At 43.7% G+C, this 14,465-nt stretch overlaps 1 protein-coding gene across 1 annotated transcript in view; it reads right to left on the bottom strand.

Annotated features, from left to right (window-relative positions):
• LOC146805528 (lysozyme g-like) overlaps positions 1-11,894 on the bottom strand; it is a 70,326-nt gene extending 58,432 nt beyond the window's left edge. Inside the window, exons 1-2 of the mRNA XM_085622790.1 lie at positions 11,787-11,894; positions 6,367-6,440 (exon numbers count right to left, since the gene is read on the bottom strand). Coding sequence (XP_085478916.1) covers positions 6,367-6,409 — 43 coding nt within the window. The 5' untranslated portion in view covers positions 6,410-6,440; positions 11,787-11,894. The remainder of the gene's footprint in view (positions 1-6,366; positions 6,441-11,786) is intronic.
• Between the last annotated feature and the right edge of the window lie 2,571 nt (positions 11,895-14,465).

Genomic DNA, 14,465 nt, shown 5'->3' with positions numbered 1-14,465 from the left:
GTAAGCATGTCTAGAGAGACAACTGACAGAAAGAAACTGCTGTAGTTTGAAGCCCTGGTAAGCTGATTGATTGATAAGGCATGACCCAAAGCTAACCGCGGAAGTCATGCAATATCATAGTTTGATTTGATTTGATTTGATTTAGGATCTATAAAGCGCCTGAATCCCCCCTCAAGGGGTATCTCCGTGCTAGCGAACTGCTTTAGTCGGTCAGAGAAAGAAGAACAGATTAAAACAATGCAGTCTTCAGAAGCCTACGAAACTGCAGGTGATCAGAGCATTCCCGCAAATGGATTGGTAATTGGTTCCAGAAGGTAGGGGCTAAGTGAAAGAAATCTTTCCCACCTAGCTGAGATTTTTTGCAGCATGGGACCACAAGTAGAGATTTGGTCCCAAGCGTAGTGCCCTGGGAGGCTGGTATTTCTTGAATTTCTCTGCCAGATATCTGGGGCCTTTACCTTTTAGAAATTTGTGCACAATGCAGCAGATCTTGAAAGGAATTTGCTTCTGCACTAGCAGCCAATGCAATCTCTGCAAAAGGGAAAGGGAGGGAGTAAGAGAGGGAGTGTTGGAGACCAGTTGGGCAGCGGTGTTTTGGACCACTTGAAATGTGTTCAACGATGCTTCACTGGCTGAGATCAGCAGAGCATTGCAGTAGTCTAGGCGACTTAGTACTAGTTTCTGGATAAGGGTTTTCCGCGTGGACAAGGGAAAAAGGGAAATACTCTTTGCTGAAGGCCTAGAGCATGGAAGCAGGCGCCAACGGTGGAAGAAGCCTGTTCCTTCCTAATTCATTTTTGGTCCAGGCAGACACCTAGATTTTTGACTACGATCTTGGGCTCCGGTGCGGATCCCAATTCTGTTGGCCACCAGCTCGGAGACCATCTCAAAGGGGCATCACCGAACAGCATAATTTCCGTTCTTCCCGCAGAAAATGTTGCCTCATCCAGCTGGCAGTGGCTTTCATACCTTCTGAGAAGATGGACTGAGCATAGGGGTTGTGTTTATCAAAGGATAACAGGGGTATCGTCAGCATAGGAGATAGGTATAAAACCTAACTTCATAAGTAAACCGGCCAAAGGAGCAACATAGATGTTATATAAAGTGGGACTGAGACAGGATCTCTGGGGTACTCCTTTAGTCTGTTCTGCGGTCTCAGAGCAGAAGGCGCCTAGATTGATGGTCTGAGTTCTATGCTGGAGGAACTCAGCATCCATATTAAAGCTGCTCCTTGAATCCCAATTTCACTGAGTCTCCTGAGCAGGATTTGGTGTGAGACAGTGTCGAAAACTGCCGACAGGTCAAGCAGCATAAAAAAAAATTGCTAGTCAGTTGTCCAAAGACTGTCTGATGTTATCCGTGACAGCAATCTGGGCTGACTCTGTACTATGCCTGGGTCTAAAACCAGACTGAGATGAATCAAGACAGCCGGATGCCTCAACAAAGTCCGAAAGATGTTTATTAATATGTTTTTCAAACATCTTGCTCAGGAGGGCCTGAAGGTTCTTATGTATAGGTATTATTTGTGCTGCCTTTAACTCAGTAGACCTTTGTTTAGTGAGAGGTTAAGAATGGAACAGATAGGGGTAGGAAGCTCTTTGGACAGTAGTGAGGTGATCCTTGCCGGTATCATATCAAGGGGTGAGCCCAATTTAACAGTAGCGAGTGAGGACTCTTACTCCATTAGGTGTGATCAAGGGGAAGTATTCCAACTTCTACTCAATAACTCGAGTGGGTGAGAGATGGGCAGATAAGTCAAATTGGCACCTTCGATCTCGGGTAATATGGTCGTAAATTAAATCAATTTTCTTTGTAAAATGCACAGCTATTTTCTTGCATAGTTCTTATTGTTGATCTCTCAAGACTCCAGGGCAGCCATCCCAGTATCAGGCCATTGCGGTCTGCAAATAGAAAGCACAATAAGACAGCCATATTATGGTTCATCTCTCGCACGCGGATACTAGGCATCAAGAGATAGTCCTTTATGTGCTGCCTGCAGAGCTGGGGGAGGCATTAGAGGGCAGGGAGTGGATGCTAGCTGAGTAGGAGAAACTGGCGATATGACTACAGGGCTTACATTGAAGGAACCGAGCCCATGCAGAGAGGAATAAATCAGGGGGCATACCAGCCTGGCTCCTCAAGGAGGAAACCAGGGGGAACCCTTCAAGTTTCAGGGGGCCATGATGTGTTCACACAGGAAGAAGTTAACACTGTGTTCATGCACTACTACTGCAAGCTATACTCTGTGGGCACAGAGGTTAAGGAGTCGGGTGTTCTGTGTTACACTGTGAATTCCTTCCTGTCAGTCTTAGATCTCACTGTGGCAGAGCGACTTGATGCTGATATTACTGTGCAGGAGTTGCGGGCTGCAATTGAGGAGATGGCTCAGGGCAAGGTCCCCAGGTCAGGCAGGTTGCTAATAGAATTTCACTCTGCTTAATCTGCTGCCCTTTCCTCTAAGTGACATTTCTTAATGGAGCACAGCAGTGGGGACTACTTCCGCCCTCTGCTGTGAGGTCTCGATTGTGTCTCTCCCCAAGCAGGACAAAGACCTGGTGTTAGTCGATTCCTACCGCCCTCCTCTATACTTAACGCTTAATGCAGATTACAAAATCCTGAGTAGGATTCTGGTGAACAGGAATTTGCATTCATGTGGGTAATTTAGTTCACCCTGACCAGACATGATTTATAACTCCTGTATCACCTTGTCTAATATCCGCCAACTGATTCATATTCTAAACATGCTGGAGAGCCCCTCGACAGCTTAGTTAGCGTTATCTGTTCACAATCAGAGAGCATTTGATTCTCTTTGGTGGAAGTTCTTGTATGGTACTTTACTCGGGATAGGGTTTGGGCTAGCTTTCGTAAAATGGGCCAAATTGTTGTGTACCCAACCAGTAGCAAGAAATAGGACTTTGTCAGTAATATCGGATATGTGTGTGGTGGAGCGGTCCCTCGTACCCTCTGTTATTTGCTCTAGCTTCCGAGTCAATGGCGCTGACTGTATGGGCTGACTGTATGCCAGAGTGGGCACTATTGGGGCCTGCAATTAAGGGGGTATTGTTTATACATTTCTTTTCTAGCAGATGAGATGCTGCTGTATATGCGTGGCAAATCTTCGCACCTGGAAGTGGCAGTGGCAGCTCTGTCTGTGTTCAGAAGGCTGTCCTGACTTAAATGACAAAAAAAGCGCGGCACCTAGCCTCTGCGACCTGGTTTGGAGGAGGTTCAGTGGCACACTGCCATGCCTGTGCTGCATTGGGAACATGTTACCATCCATTACTTGGGGATGGCTGTCTATAGATCTGCAGAGCTGCTCTTTGAGGGTAACTTTACCCGGCCTATGTCTGCCTTGTGACGGTCAGTGGCTTTTTGGAGTACCTTACCTATCTCGGTCGGTGGTTGGATAGCCATCTCTAAGATGGTACTTCTACTGCGGCTACTTTATTTGTTTGCAGCCCTGCCGGTGGAACTCCCTAAAACGCCCTATCAAAAATTAGATAGCATCTTTCTTACATTATGTGGGTGTCCTCGAGATGCAGGGTGGCCCTGAGGAAACTTTGATTGCCAATGGACAAGGGGGAATGCCTGCTCTGGACTTTGGGGACTAGGTTCCATAGATCCTCCCGAACATGAATGTCTTCACTATCAATTTCTTATAATGGGAAAATGAAGGCGGTCTCAATTCTTTATAGGGGTCTGTTAAAGGTGATGCAGGTGGATCGGTCTCAGCTGCATCAACATTGGGAAGTGAAATTGGGACACAGTTTCGATGACTCAGCCTGGAGGACGCTCTGGCACTCAGCCCCAAAGTGCAGGATTTAAACTCATCCAGTTTAATTTTTGTACCATGTGTACCTCACTCCTCGGCATGTGAAGGCCATGTTCTCTAGAGCTTTGTTGGTATACCCCCAACGCCACACGGAAGACTTGGGGTTCTATCATATGGTATGAACCTGCCCAGTGTTGGTTCCCTACTGGGCTGCGGTGTTGTAAGTGACAGACACTTTGACTGCTCCCCACAGTTGTGCTTGTTGGGCCTCCATAATCAAAGTGCGGCCCAAAAAGTGACGGATAGGTTTACAGATTTAGCAGTTATTCTTGCCAGAAGGCAATTGTGAACTTCGCACATTAAAGAAAAATCTCTTATGGTTGAGGTCCAATCTATCAAGTGTTGTCACATAGCTCCGGCTCTCTCAACACGTGTTTCGGGAAGCACATTCACATTTCCGAAATTCCCACATTTTCTTTTAAATGTATTTCTTTTAATTTAACCTAGCAGAGTACTGCTGTTGGCCATTTTTTTCAGCATTCTCTACTTTCAAGAAGATCAGTCTGATGGATGATAGCTAACTAACTGCATATAACCAGGGCTGCTGGAATTATGTGATTTTGCGACCGCAGCTATTTTAGCATAGTAATACATTTGCTGCATTTGCCACATAATCCATCGTCTGCTGCATAATCTGCAGATTTTAACAAAAAAAATATGTTTCTAGGTCAAGCGGTCAAAAGTTACTAAAATGCAGCAGCACGTGTTGTGACGCAGTGGATGGCCCTTTGCAAAGGTTGTCTGGGCATTTTCCATACCTTGTGCTGTGTTTGGGTGTTAAACTGATACTAATGAGTTTCAACTAATGCCTAGGCAGTCTTAACACGTTTAAAAATGACAAAATGATTAAGTAACACTACCTCAAAATGTGCCACATAATGCAGCATTATTTGACTTTTCTTGATGCATAATTTTGCCCTCTCCTGCGGCATTATTCCTGTGGCCTTGTATATACCTATGTGACGAGAAGTAAGAGGGGTGAGGGCCTCCATCTAAGAGGGATAAGCAGTGCTAAGCCTTTTGCATTTGTACCTGTATTGTACATTTTCTGAGAGCGCTAGAGAGAGGGAGAGAGAGAGTTCAAGTAAGATACTTTGTTTAAATACGAAAATATGAGGGGGGCCACGGGATTGCTTACAGTTGATATGTTTTGTTTTAATGTCTGTTTATCTGGGTTCAAACTTTATTAATAAAACAACTATTTGCCTCCTGGGCCAGATGGAGCAGATAATGTGTCTAGCTATTCACTGGGTGATAGTATCACTAGCCAAATATGCTATAGCCACATAGCCCACTGCCAAGGGCTATTCCAGTTGTTAAGGACTCGAATCGGAGTTATATGTCTGAGTCACAGGGGAGAGCCTAAAACAAGGAAGAAGGCTTTTAACAACCGGTATAGCCTGAAGCAGAAGGGCCATAAGGGTATTCGAACATTTTACCCACAAGGGCCTTGTTACGAATCTGGTGGTCCAAGGGCCGCCAGACTCATTGTGGCGCAGTGGTGGGGGACGAGCCACCTCTACACTAGCGGTCCAACTGCCCTATTACGACTAGGCAGTCCGACCACACTGGGACCGCCGCTGCCAGAAAATTGACGTTCGTTGGCAGTGGCACAGCAGTCGGAGTCCGCAATATGCTTGGCAGGACTGCCGTGGTCCCACCAAGCATATTAAAAGTTTCCTCTCTGCCAGGGTTTTCATGCCGGTTCTACTGCCATGAAAACCCTGGCAGAGAGGAAACAAAGGGCACCCTTCGGAGCTCTTTTGTGCCTCTGCACCCTGTGTGTGCACACAGAAGGGCACAACATGTACCTCCCATGTGTAGGCACACCATTTCCTGCACAGCATGGATGTTACAGTCTATGCCATGCAGGAACCTTGTGAGGCAGTCCCATTATAGTGCATTTGAAAGAGGCACCGCAGAAGGAATCACCACACCGCCCGACCACTAGACTACAAAATACTTATAATCTGGCAGGAGGCAGCGACTATTGGCGGTGCGGGGGCACAGCAGTGGTGGGCCACCTGCCCCCCTACCACCAAAATTCATAATCGGGCCCTAAGGGTGCAAAGTACTGAATTAAAAAGGGAAAGACAAACATTAGATTGTTGGAGCAGAAGGCTTATACCAGCCATTATAAGCCCGGAGCTACTTCATTGTCTTCAATGAAGTTCTCAAAATGCCAGCGTTCTGCAATTCTGTACACCAGTGTAATTAAGTGTTCATGGAAGTCATCACCTCATGAACACTTTAAAACTCTTTATAAATGGCACATACTGAGTAGCTAATTACTTGAAAATCCATAAATTGCCGTGAACTTTTACGAGATAGGAAAGTGCTCATTAAAGGCCTATACAATATTATTTTCTCTTTTATGTACCATTTTGAACAATTCAGAGATAGTGAGTATTTTTTCAAACTTTTTTTCTGGGTCGATACTTTTGCTAGAATCTCAAAATAAATGGAGTATACAGTGCATTATCACCCCGAATAAAAAAGTGAATCCCATAAGTTTCCTCGAAAGTAGCACTTACCTATGGAGCCAGCTAAGCAGAGGCACATGAATACAACCAACATTGTTCCAGTTGTTTTTTAGCCACCTAAAAACCTGAAGCAAAGACAACACAACAATAATGAATATCATGGATGGTACAAGAGAGTTAACTGACAATGCACACCGTCATGACATGACATAAATAACACAAAAAATTAAAAAATGTACCAGCATACATGTGCACATACAAATGTGTTTGATGTGATGGCATGATGGCAGCAAGACCCATTTGTGAGCTCTTAAGTTTCCTCAGTCGTTGAAATGGAAGCTCGTCTTGTCCAAGATTTTTCTGTTCTTTCTGGTAATCGTAATCCCAATTTTATAATGTAATTGTGTATATATATATATATATATATTTTCACAGAAATGAAACAAAGGTTACAGAAAGTTTATATAGTTAGCATGAGTGATGTAGTATGTGAGGTCATACGCAGTGCTTTGCGTGGGCACGAGTTATAGTTAGCTCAGCTGACTATAACGGTTGAATTTCTCTGGTTTGGTATGAGTGAAATGTTAGCCTAACTATAATGTCCCTGTAACCTTTGTTTTTTTCCTGTGAATTTTAAAGGTTTTGTAAATGCTAATTCGTAACTATAACGTCCCTGTAACCTTTTTTTTCTATCAATTTCTAAAGTTTTTTAAATTCCATTTCATATCTATAATGTCCTTGTAACCTTTGTTTTTTTAGCGAATTTCTAAGGTATTTTAAAGTTGATTTGCTAACTATAACGTCCCTGTAACCTTTGTTTTTGTGTGTGAATTTCTAAGGTTTTTTAACTAAAAGTCTCGTATCTGGAGTGGTGGAGAAAGGGGGGTAAGCCTCTGACCAGCTCTTATGAATTCTGCTTCGTAGGACATACAGGAGGTAGCAGGAGGGATTCTTGGCCATTTATGGCTCCAGGAGGGAGGCCTCAATGCCGCCCACCTCTCTTGAACATGGACCCAGGGAGATGGTGGTCCCCAGGGCTGTGTGGGGGGAACTAGAGCCCCCATACTTTACTTTTTAGCATAACTACGGGGAATCAGTGGTCCTCAGGGATGCATGGGGGCAGTAGCCCCCATACTTTACAATCTACATAGGGGAGGTGTCGGTCCCCCAGGCTGTGGGGGGGCATGTGGCCCCTCACATTACACATACAAAGCCTCGGGGAGGTGCCAGTCCCCTAGGCTGCGAGGGTGTCTTGTAGCCCCCGCATTACAAATACATAGCCCCTGGGAGGTGGTGGTCCCCCGGGCTGCATGGGGAGCAGGAGCCACCCCCATGCATTTTTTCAAATGCTCCCCCCTGCATTGGATGTATAAGCCCCGGGGATGTGGAGGTCCCCAGGGCTGCAGAGACCCCACATCCTTATTTTTGCTTCCCCTCGGGACCTGGCCCACCCGGGTGCTTAAAGAAAATGAAGCGCAGGACCCTAAGCTTTGTGTTTTTTAAATTTTCAGATGGATCCGCCGGTGCAGCGTGAATCGCAACAAAATTGTTTTAAAATAATGTTTTTGGGTCCTGGGGGCCCTAGGGACCCTAGCAGGCGTAGGGGGTCAGTGTGATTCTACCCTGACCCCTTTTCTTGATCTTTAAATGCTTTTTGACCTTTTGCTTGTGACTCCGTTCAGCTGAGTCACAAGCTGCCAACACTTCCCGGTTTGAAGCGTTGGCAGCCAATCAGGTTGCAGGCTCGAGATCGGGAGGATTTGCGGATCCTCCATGGCCACAGTTGTCTATGTGAGAAATCTTTACATTTCTGAGGAACTACTAAACATATTGACACTATTTAACAAAAGGAGTGTACTCTGGACCAAGACCTACTTTGCTGCCAAACTTGGTGTAATTCCGCACTGCAGTTCAGGCTCTAGCTGCGTCAATAGTTTCCTATGGAAATTAACATACAAAAAAAGTATTACCCCCCTTTTTCCCACTCCTTGCCGCCTTTTACTGCGCACTCTCGAGCGGGTGTTAACGTCGCAGGAGTACACCCACCATCAATGCTCCTACTCCTTTTTCTTTCCAAAGGAATAGGAGCTCACGGGGTGGATTTAATCGCTGTTTATTCTTTACAATGCGTATTTTGGAGGCATTTTTAAATCACCAAGTAGTATTATAAATGGGAGAAAGTTTCCCCTGCCATACATTATAAGGATATTGCAAGTCACCAAGGAGTCCACATAGAGGAGCAAAGCCAAAGGACAGGCATAACATCCCCTTTCCTGCAAACATCTTAAACCCAGGGGCCCAGATAATCAAAACTTTTACACAATGGAGCACAGCAACCAAAGTTGCTAAGCTGTATTGCGTGACAAGGAGAAAGGAGAAAAGAGCCATATCTACAGTGATATGGGACTCTCTTCCCCTCTCCCTAGCACCAACGCACAATCAGGCTGCTGAGTGCCATGCACACATATGTGCACCACTGTGCAAGGGTGTCTGGATGAGTCTTGCATTTGTTTTGTACTGGAAGGGCACATTTCTGGTACAAGATACTATGCTTAGTCTAACTTTAAAACGTTCCCACTTTGGATGTATGCTGTACAGTGTAGCACTCAATCAAAGTGGGAAACGTTAGTAGAAACAAAATAATTTCTCCGTTTTAACGCTTTTTCACAGTGGCATTATTTCTTGGCACAAAACCCAGCCTACTATTGTTAGTAGATGGGGTTTTACATTAAAAAAAATGGGTGGTTGCATGAGAATTCACATATTCAACCCATGCAATGCACCCTTTACAGTGCAGCACACATTAGAAGTGGGAACGGTTAGGAGAAATAAAAGTATTTCTCCTTTTTAACGCCTGCAACCCATGCAACACCCCCCTTTGCAGAGTAATGCAAAGCTAAGGGCTTCTTTGCGTTTCCTTGAGGTAACTCAAGTTTTGCGCTCGAAAGTACATTTTAAAAACACTTGCATCTTGGCTTTGGTGTCTTGCTCTTTCATGTTAATTGCAGATAAGAAGTATAAAAGCAGAATCTGTAGTGCGAAATGAAGCACGTCAAATGCGCATACTATTTATAAAAAAATATAATTGAATCGTTTCTATGCAAGTCAGGGTAAAAAGGCAGTGGATCAGATTGTGTGGAAACTCGTGGACACTCTAACTTCCTTGCAATGACCTACAGTGCGGAAAAAAATAAACACCATGGCATGAATATCTCTTCATTGATGTTCACCTTTTCTTTTTAAAAAAAATACATCAAAAGGAATAGCCAGATCCCATTTTCACTGGTTTAACTGCCTTTCACACTGGCTGCTGGCAGCAGGAATTCTGATGTCTAAATTCAACTGAATTAACTTATTATGGTTGAGCAGCTATGTTGTTTCTTTATTCTAGATGACTAAATGCATTCCAACTCAATGGTTATAAAGAATTAAGGCATGGGCCTTTATACAGGGATTGGACCTTTCAACGTATTATGTGAAGTCTGTCACGAAGGACCAGGGAGAATCAGAAGAGCCTGAGAGGGACATGTTGATAGGAGAGATAAACTAAGTGAGCTGAGCAACATTTACCATAAGACAGAAGGAGGGGCTGGTATGCGGTAGGCTCTACTGCTGCACCTGCAGGTCAATAGAGACATTAAGAGACCAGCCCTTGAGGTGGAGGCATTCAACTTAAGGCTGAGAGGAGGCACGGGGCTGCAGGGTATGCATATAGCCCACATAGGAGGAAAAACAACACAAAGCAGAAGATGAAACATTTTGAACTTAAAGTACTGTGGATGCACAATCATAACAAATGGATGCCTTTACATTTTTTTCTTTCTTGTACATAGGTGGTATACCTAAGACCACTCACACATAACACCAAGAGTGGACAAGTCAAAAGTAAAACCTGAGGCCTCTATGAGATTAGTTCATCACATGGATAGAAGTTGTCTAATTGGAATAAGATAGCCTATCTTTTTCACACTTACTCACAAATACCTGTCAACTGTCACTGTTGACATCTTCTGCCAGACCTCCTTATAACTAACAACACTTTACAATATGCAACTCCTACGTTGTTTGGAAAAGTGAGTCTGCAAATGCTAGAATACCAAAAAGGTGTTGGCAAAAAAGACACAGCTGAATGAAGTCAGCCCTGCATTTTGGGGCCAGTTGGCAGTCCTGACCACCTCCTCACTGAGCTGCAGACATTAGGCCATTGCATCAGGCCTTTTTGTTTTCTGCTACTGGAAATATGAAAGGAGACAGACCCTCAAGGAGCAACAATGAGAAATGTAGAATACACTGTCCTTATTTTTTCTTATGTTGCGTTTAGATGTAAGGGGAGAAGGAACAGTTTCCCTATCTCTGTGAACCAATTACAAAAAGAAGAGTGATATAATAGAAATCTGTTATGTGTATAACCCTCTGCAAAGGAAATTACTCTGCAATTATTATTATTAATTCATAACAGAATCTGAGGGCCAGATGTACATAATTTACAAAATATATTTTTGTGGTAGCTAAAGTATTTGGTGAACCGACCTATGTATTAATAGGTCGGTTCACACAATACGGATTTGGAGTGAGGCGCAATCCAACCTGCCCCATTACTCTTCATAAATTAGGTAGCAAATTGTGACTTACTCCAACGGATGGCCATTAGAGGAATGGTGACCTGCTGTCAGCAAATAACCATTTTGTGATCTCATTTTCAATATTTTTATTTTAAATGCAGCCTTTTTGTCTTGAAAGAAACAGAGCTGCATTTAACATTTTGTTTTTTAAGGTTCCACTGGTCCACTTCACACTACAAACTTTTGTTTTACATTCACAACAGGGAAAATGTCTTAAAATTACTACTTCGCTTTTGTGAAAGGGTTACAACCACTTTTGAGGAGTTGGTAACCTAAGAATTGTTTGCGAGCCAAATTGCGAACAATTGTTACATAGTATTTTGAAATGCAATTTAATAAGGATGCTGTACCCGCCCCTTCCAAATTTTGATTCGATATTCATTTCTAAACCTGTTGTGTTATTTTTGTTTCTGTGATGGTTAACAAAGATAAGGTCCTTATGTTCACTAACCAAACCAAGAACCTTCTGTGAGCCCTTCCAACACTATCAAAAAATGTATATACCTACTGTCACTGCATGTCCTGCTTCCAGCAGTATTTATAATCTTAACAAAATGTAAACACTTTTTTAACAATTCAACAAGAGAGCTTATTTTCCCATCCACCAAACCACTCCTATGTTGCTGTCATTGCTCGGGCAATACTACCCCCAAACAAATAATCCTATCTACGGGCCCGAGTAGGAGTGGATAAAACAATAAGTATGCCTCACAGAATTGATTAAAGCACCTGCCACCCCAATGACTAATTGATCATTTCTATACAGTTGTTAACCTTCGCTCCCCATGTTCAGCAAAATCTGATTTTTCCTATATCAGTTACCCACTCAGTCTACCGGTACCTGCTTACCTGTATGTAGGATTGTATTCTTTGGGCTCTTTCCTTCACCCTGGCTTGGCTGCTTGAAAGGAGAGCTTTATAAAGTCTGCTGACGGCCACCACTCACCCTTGTTTATCAAGAGACTTAATTTTGCAAGTACCTATTGAGCAACAGGGGCGTAAACCCATCAAATGTGGAACCTCCCAAACGGATGTTATGAAAGGCCTCTGTGCCTGTGGCTTCCTGAATCTAAACCTCAATTAGGTAAGGTAAACTGATGGAGTAACCCAGCCAGATGATGCAAAATATAGCCTTCCGCTAATGAACTGATTACATTAATCAATTTACTGGAAATCACTCCTGGCAGGCAAACACAGCAATTTATGATGACTGATGCGTGTACAATGCACATGGTGAGAACACTGGAATTCCCAAAATAACTCATAGTATGGCAAGGTGATGCCGGGAAGAGGCAAAGCTGCTCAACTCGCCCTTTGGAATGGACAGTGTCATATGACGGCCTTGGAATAGGACCATTTGCTAGGGTGTTGATTTTATCATCAGTGTTGTCTTACACCTTCCGTTGATGACATTTATTTCCTCATATGTTTTCTCTTTTTCTTATATCTTTGCCCAAACATCCTGCTTTGTTGCGAAATGTATGTGTATGTATAGCTTCTTTCAACGCCTGTCTGTACCTGTTATATTTTCCTGTTGTCTTTCTCTTGTCATGCTGGTCTGTGTTCCAGTCTCCTGCAGTCTTGATTCAACACACCTGAAACCCTTTGTGCTTCCTTTCCTCATGACTAGAATTGTTTTCTGTATTAGCGTTCCCCAAACTAATTGTATTAGCCTCCCATCATAACTTCCCTCACAGCGCCATTTTTGCACATCCTATATCCTCTGACTACATGAGCTATATTGAAACATGTTGATTTTTTGTGTCCTGTGATGATCACACCTCTCAGATTCTGTTTGTATTCTGTGTGCCGCAATTTTACCTACCTCTGAAAATATGGCAACCAATTACACCAGTTCGGTACTGTCTTAAAATCTGTCTATTATCGAATGAAGGTCAAGGCAAAGTCAACCATTAAGTCTAGTTTTACTCACATACTCTGTACATCTCCCTGAAATCCGGCTAGGTAAAGTTTGCACCAAAGAGGACCATAAATAAATAATTAAAATATGACAGTGTCCCCCCCATACCATTTGATGCATACCAATTGACACATTACATAAGAGAAGACACATTGGGCCACATGTACAAAGCTTTTTTTAGGTCGCAAACGGTCTGATTTATTTGCGACTGGAAAAAAAAACATTTTTCATGTACCAAACCCTATTTTGTGATTTGGTTACCAACTACCATATCGGAAAATGGCTCAGCAATTTGGTGTTAGGAAGGGACGGGCCAGATGTACGACCTTTTTTAGCAGGTGCAAACGGAAAATCAGCCCATTTGCGACCGCTAGATATGCAATGTGCAAACCCTATTTTGCTAGTCGGTAACCTATTACCGACTCTCAAAATAGGGTTTGCAACTCGCTATTAGGAAGGGGCATGCCATGGGTGTCCCTTCCTAATAGCGAGTCACACTTCTATGTAAAACACTCACAGTTTACCATCTACTTCAAGTAGGTGGTCAGCCACTCGCAAACAGGAAGGGGTCACCAGGGCCCTTCCCCTTTGTGACTGGCAGTAAAAATATGTTTAGGAGCAGGCAGTGGTCCAATGGACCACTGCCTACTCTTAAAAAATGAAACAGAAAAATGTCATTAAAAAAAAATGCAGCCCATTTTTTTTTAAGAAAAATGGGCTGCATTAAAAAAATGCTTTATTGAAAAAGCAATCACAGACATGGTGGTAATGAAGGTTAAGGTGAAGTCAACTTTTAAGCCTAGTTTTACTCACATACCCTGTATATCTCCCTGAAAACCGTCTGGATGAAGTTTGCACTAAAGAGGACCATGAATAAATAATACAAATATAAAAGTGTCCCCCATACATTTAATGCTTTCTCGGTTCTCTATCATTTCCACATAACATCAGGAAAGGTACATTGGGCCACATGTATGAAGCTTTTTTCAGGCCGCAAACAGCCTGATTCGTTTGACACCAGAAAAAAAACGTTTTACATGTACCATGTTATTCGGTAATGGCTTAGTGATTCAGAATTAGGAAATTATGTGTTTAGGGTGTCCCTTCCTAATAACAATCAATCAATGGTTTATACAGCGAGCTACTCACCCATGAGGGTCTCAAGGAGCTGGGGGGGGGAGGGAATAGCTCTGGGTCAGTCGAAGAGCCAGGTCTTGAGGTCCTTCCTGAACGTGTGGAGGGTTGGGGAGCGTCTGATGTTGACCGGGAGCTCGTTCCAGGTTTTGGCTGCGATGTAGGAGAAAGCTCTCCCACCGGCTCTGCTTCTGCAGATGCGGGGGACCTCTGCCAGTGTGAGGTCGGCGGAGTGGAGGTGTCTCTTGGGTACGTGGAAACATACTCGGTCGTTGAGGTATTTGGGTCCGATGTTGTTGAGGGATTTGTAGGCGTGGATGAGGAGTTTGAAGGTGACCCTCTTCTCGACGGGGAGCCAGTGGAGGCTTTGTAGGTGTTGGGTCAAATGTTCGTGGTGCGGTGTCCCAAGGACAAGCCTGGCTGCGGCGTTCTGGATGGTTTTGAGCTTGCGTAGAAGAGTTTTGTTGATTCCG

The sequence above is a fragment of the Triturus cristatus genome, chromosome 8 (assembly GCF_964204655.1).
Source record: "Triturus cristatus chromosome 8, aTriCri1.1, whole genome shotgun sequence".
NCBI lineage: Eukaryota > Metazoa > Chordata > Amphibia > Caudata > Salamandridae > Triturus > Triturus cristatus.
The sequence above is the reverse complement of the archived record's forward strand: the minus strand, read 5'-3'. Positions and strand labels throughout refer to the sequence as shown.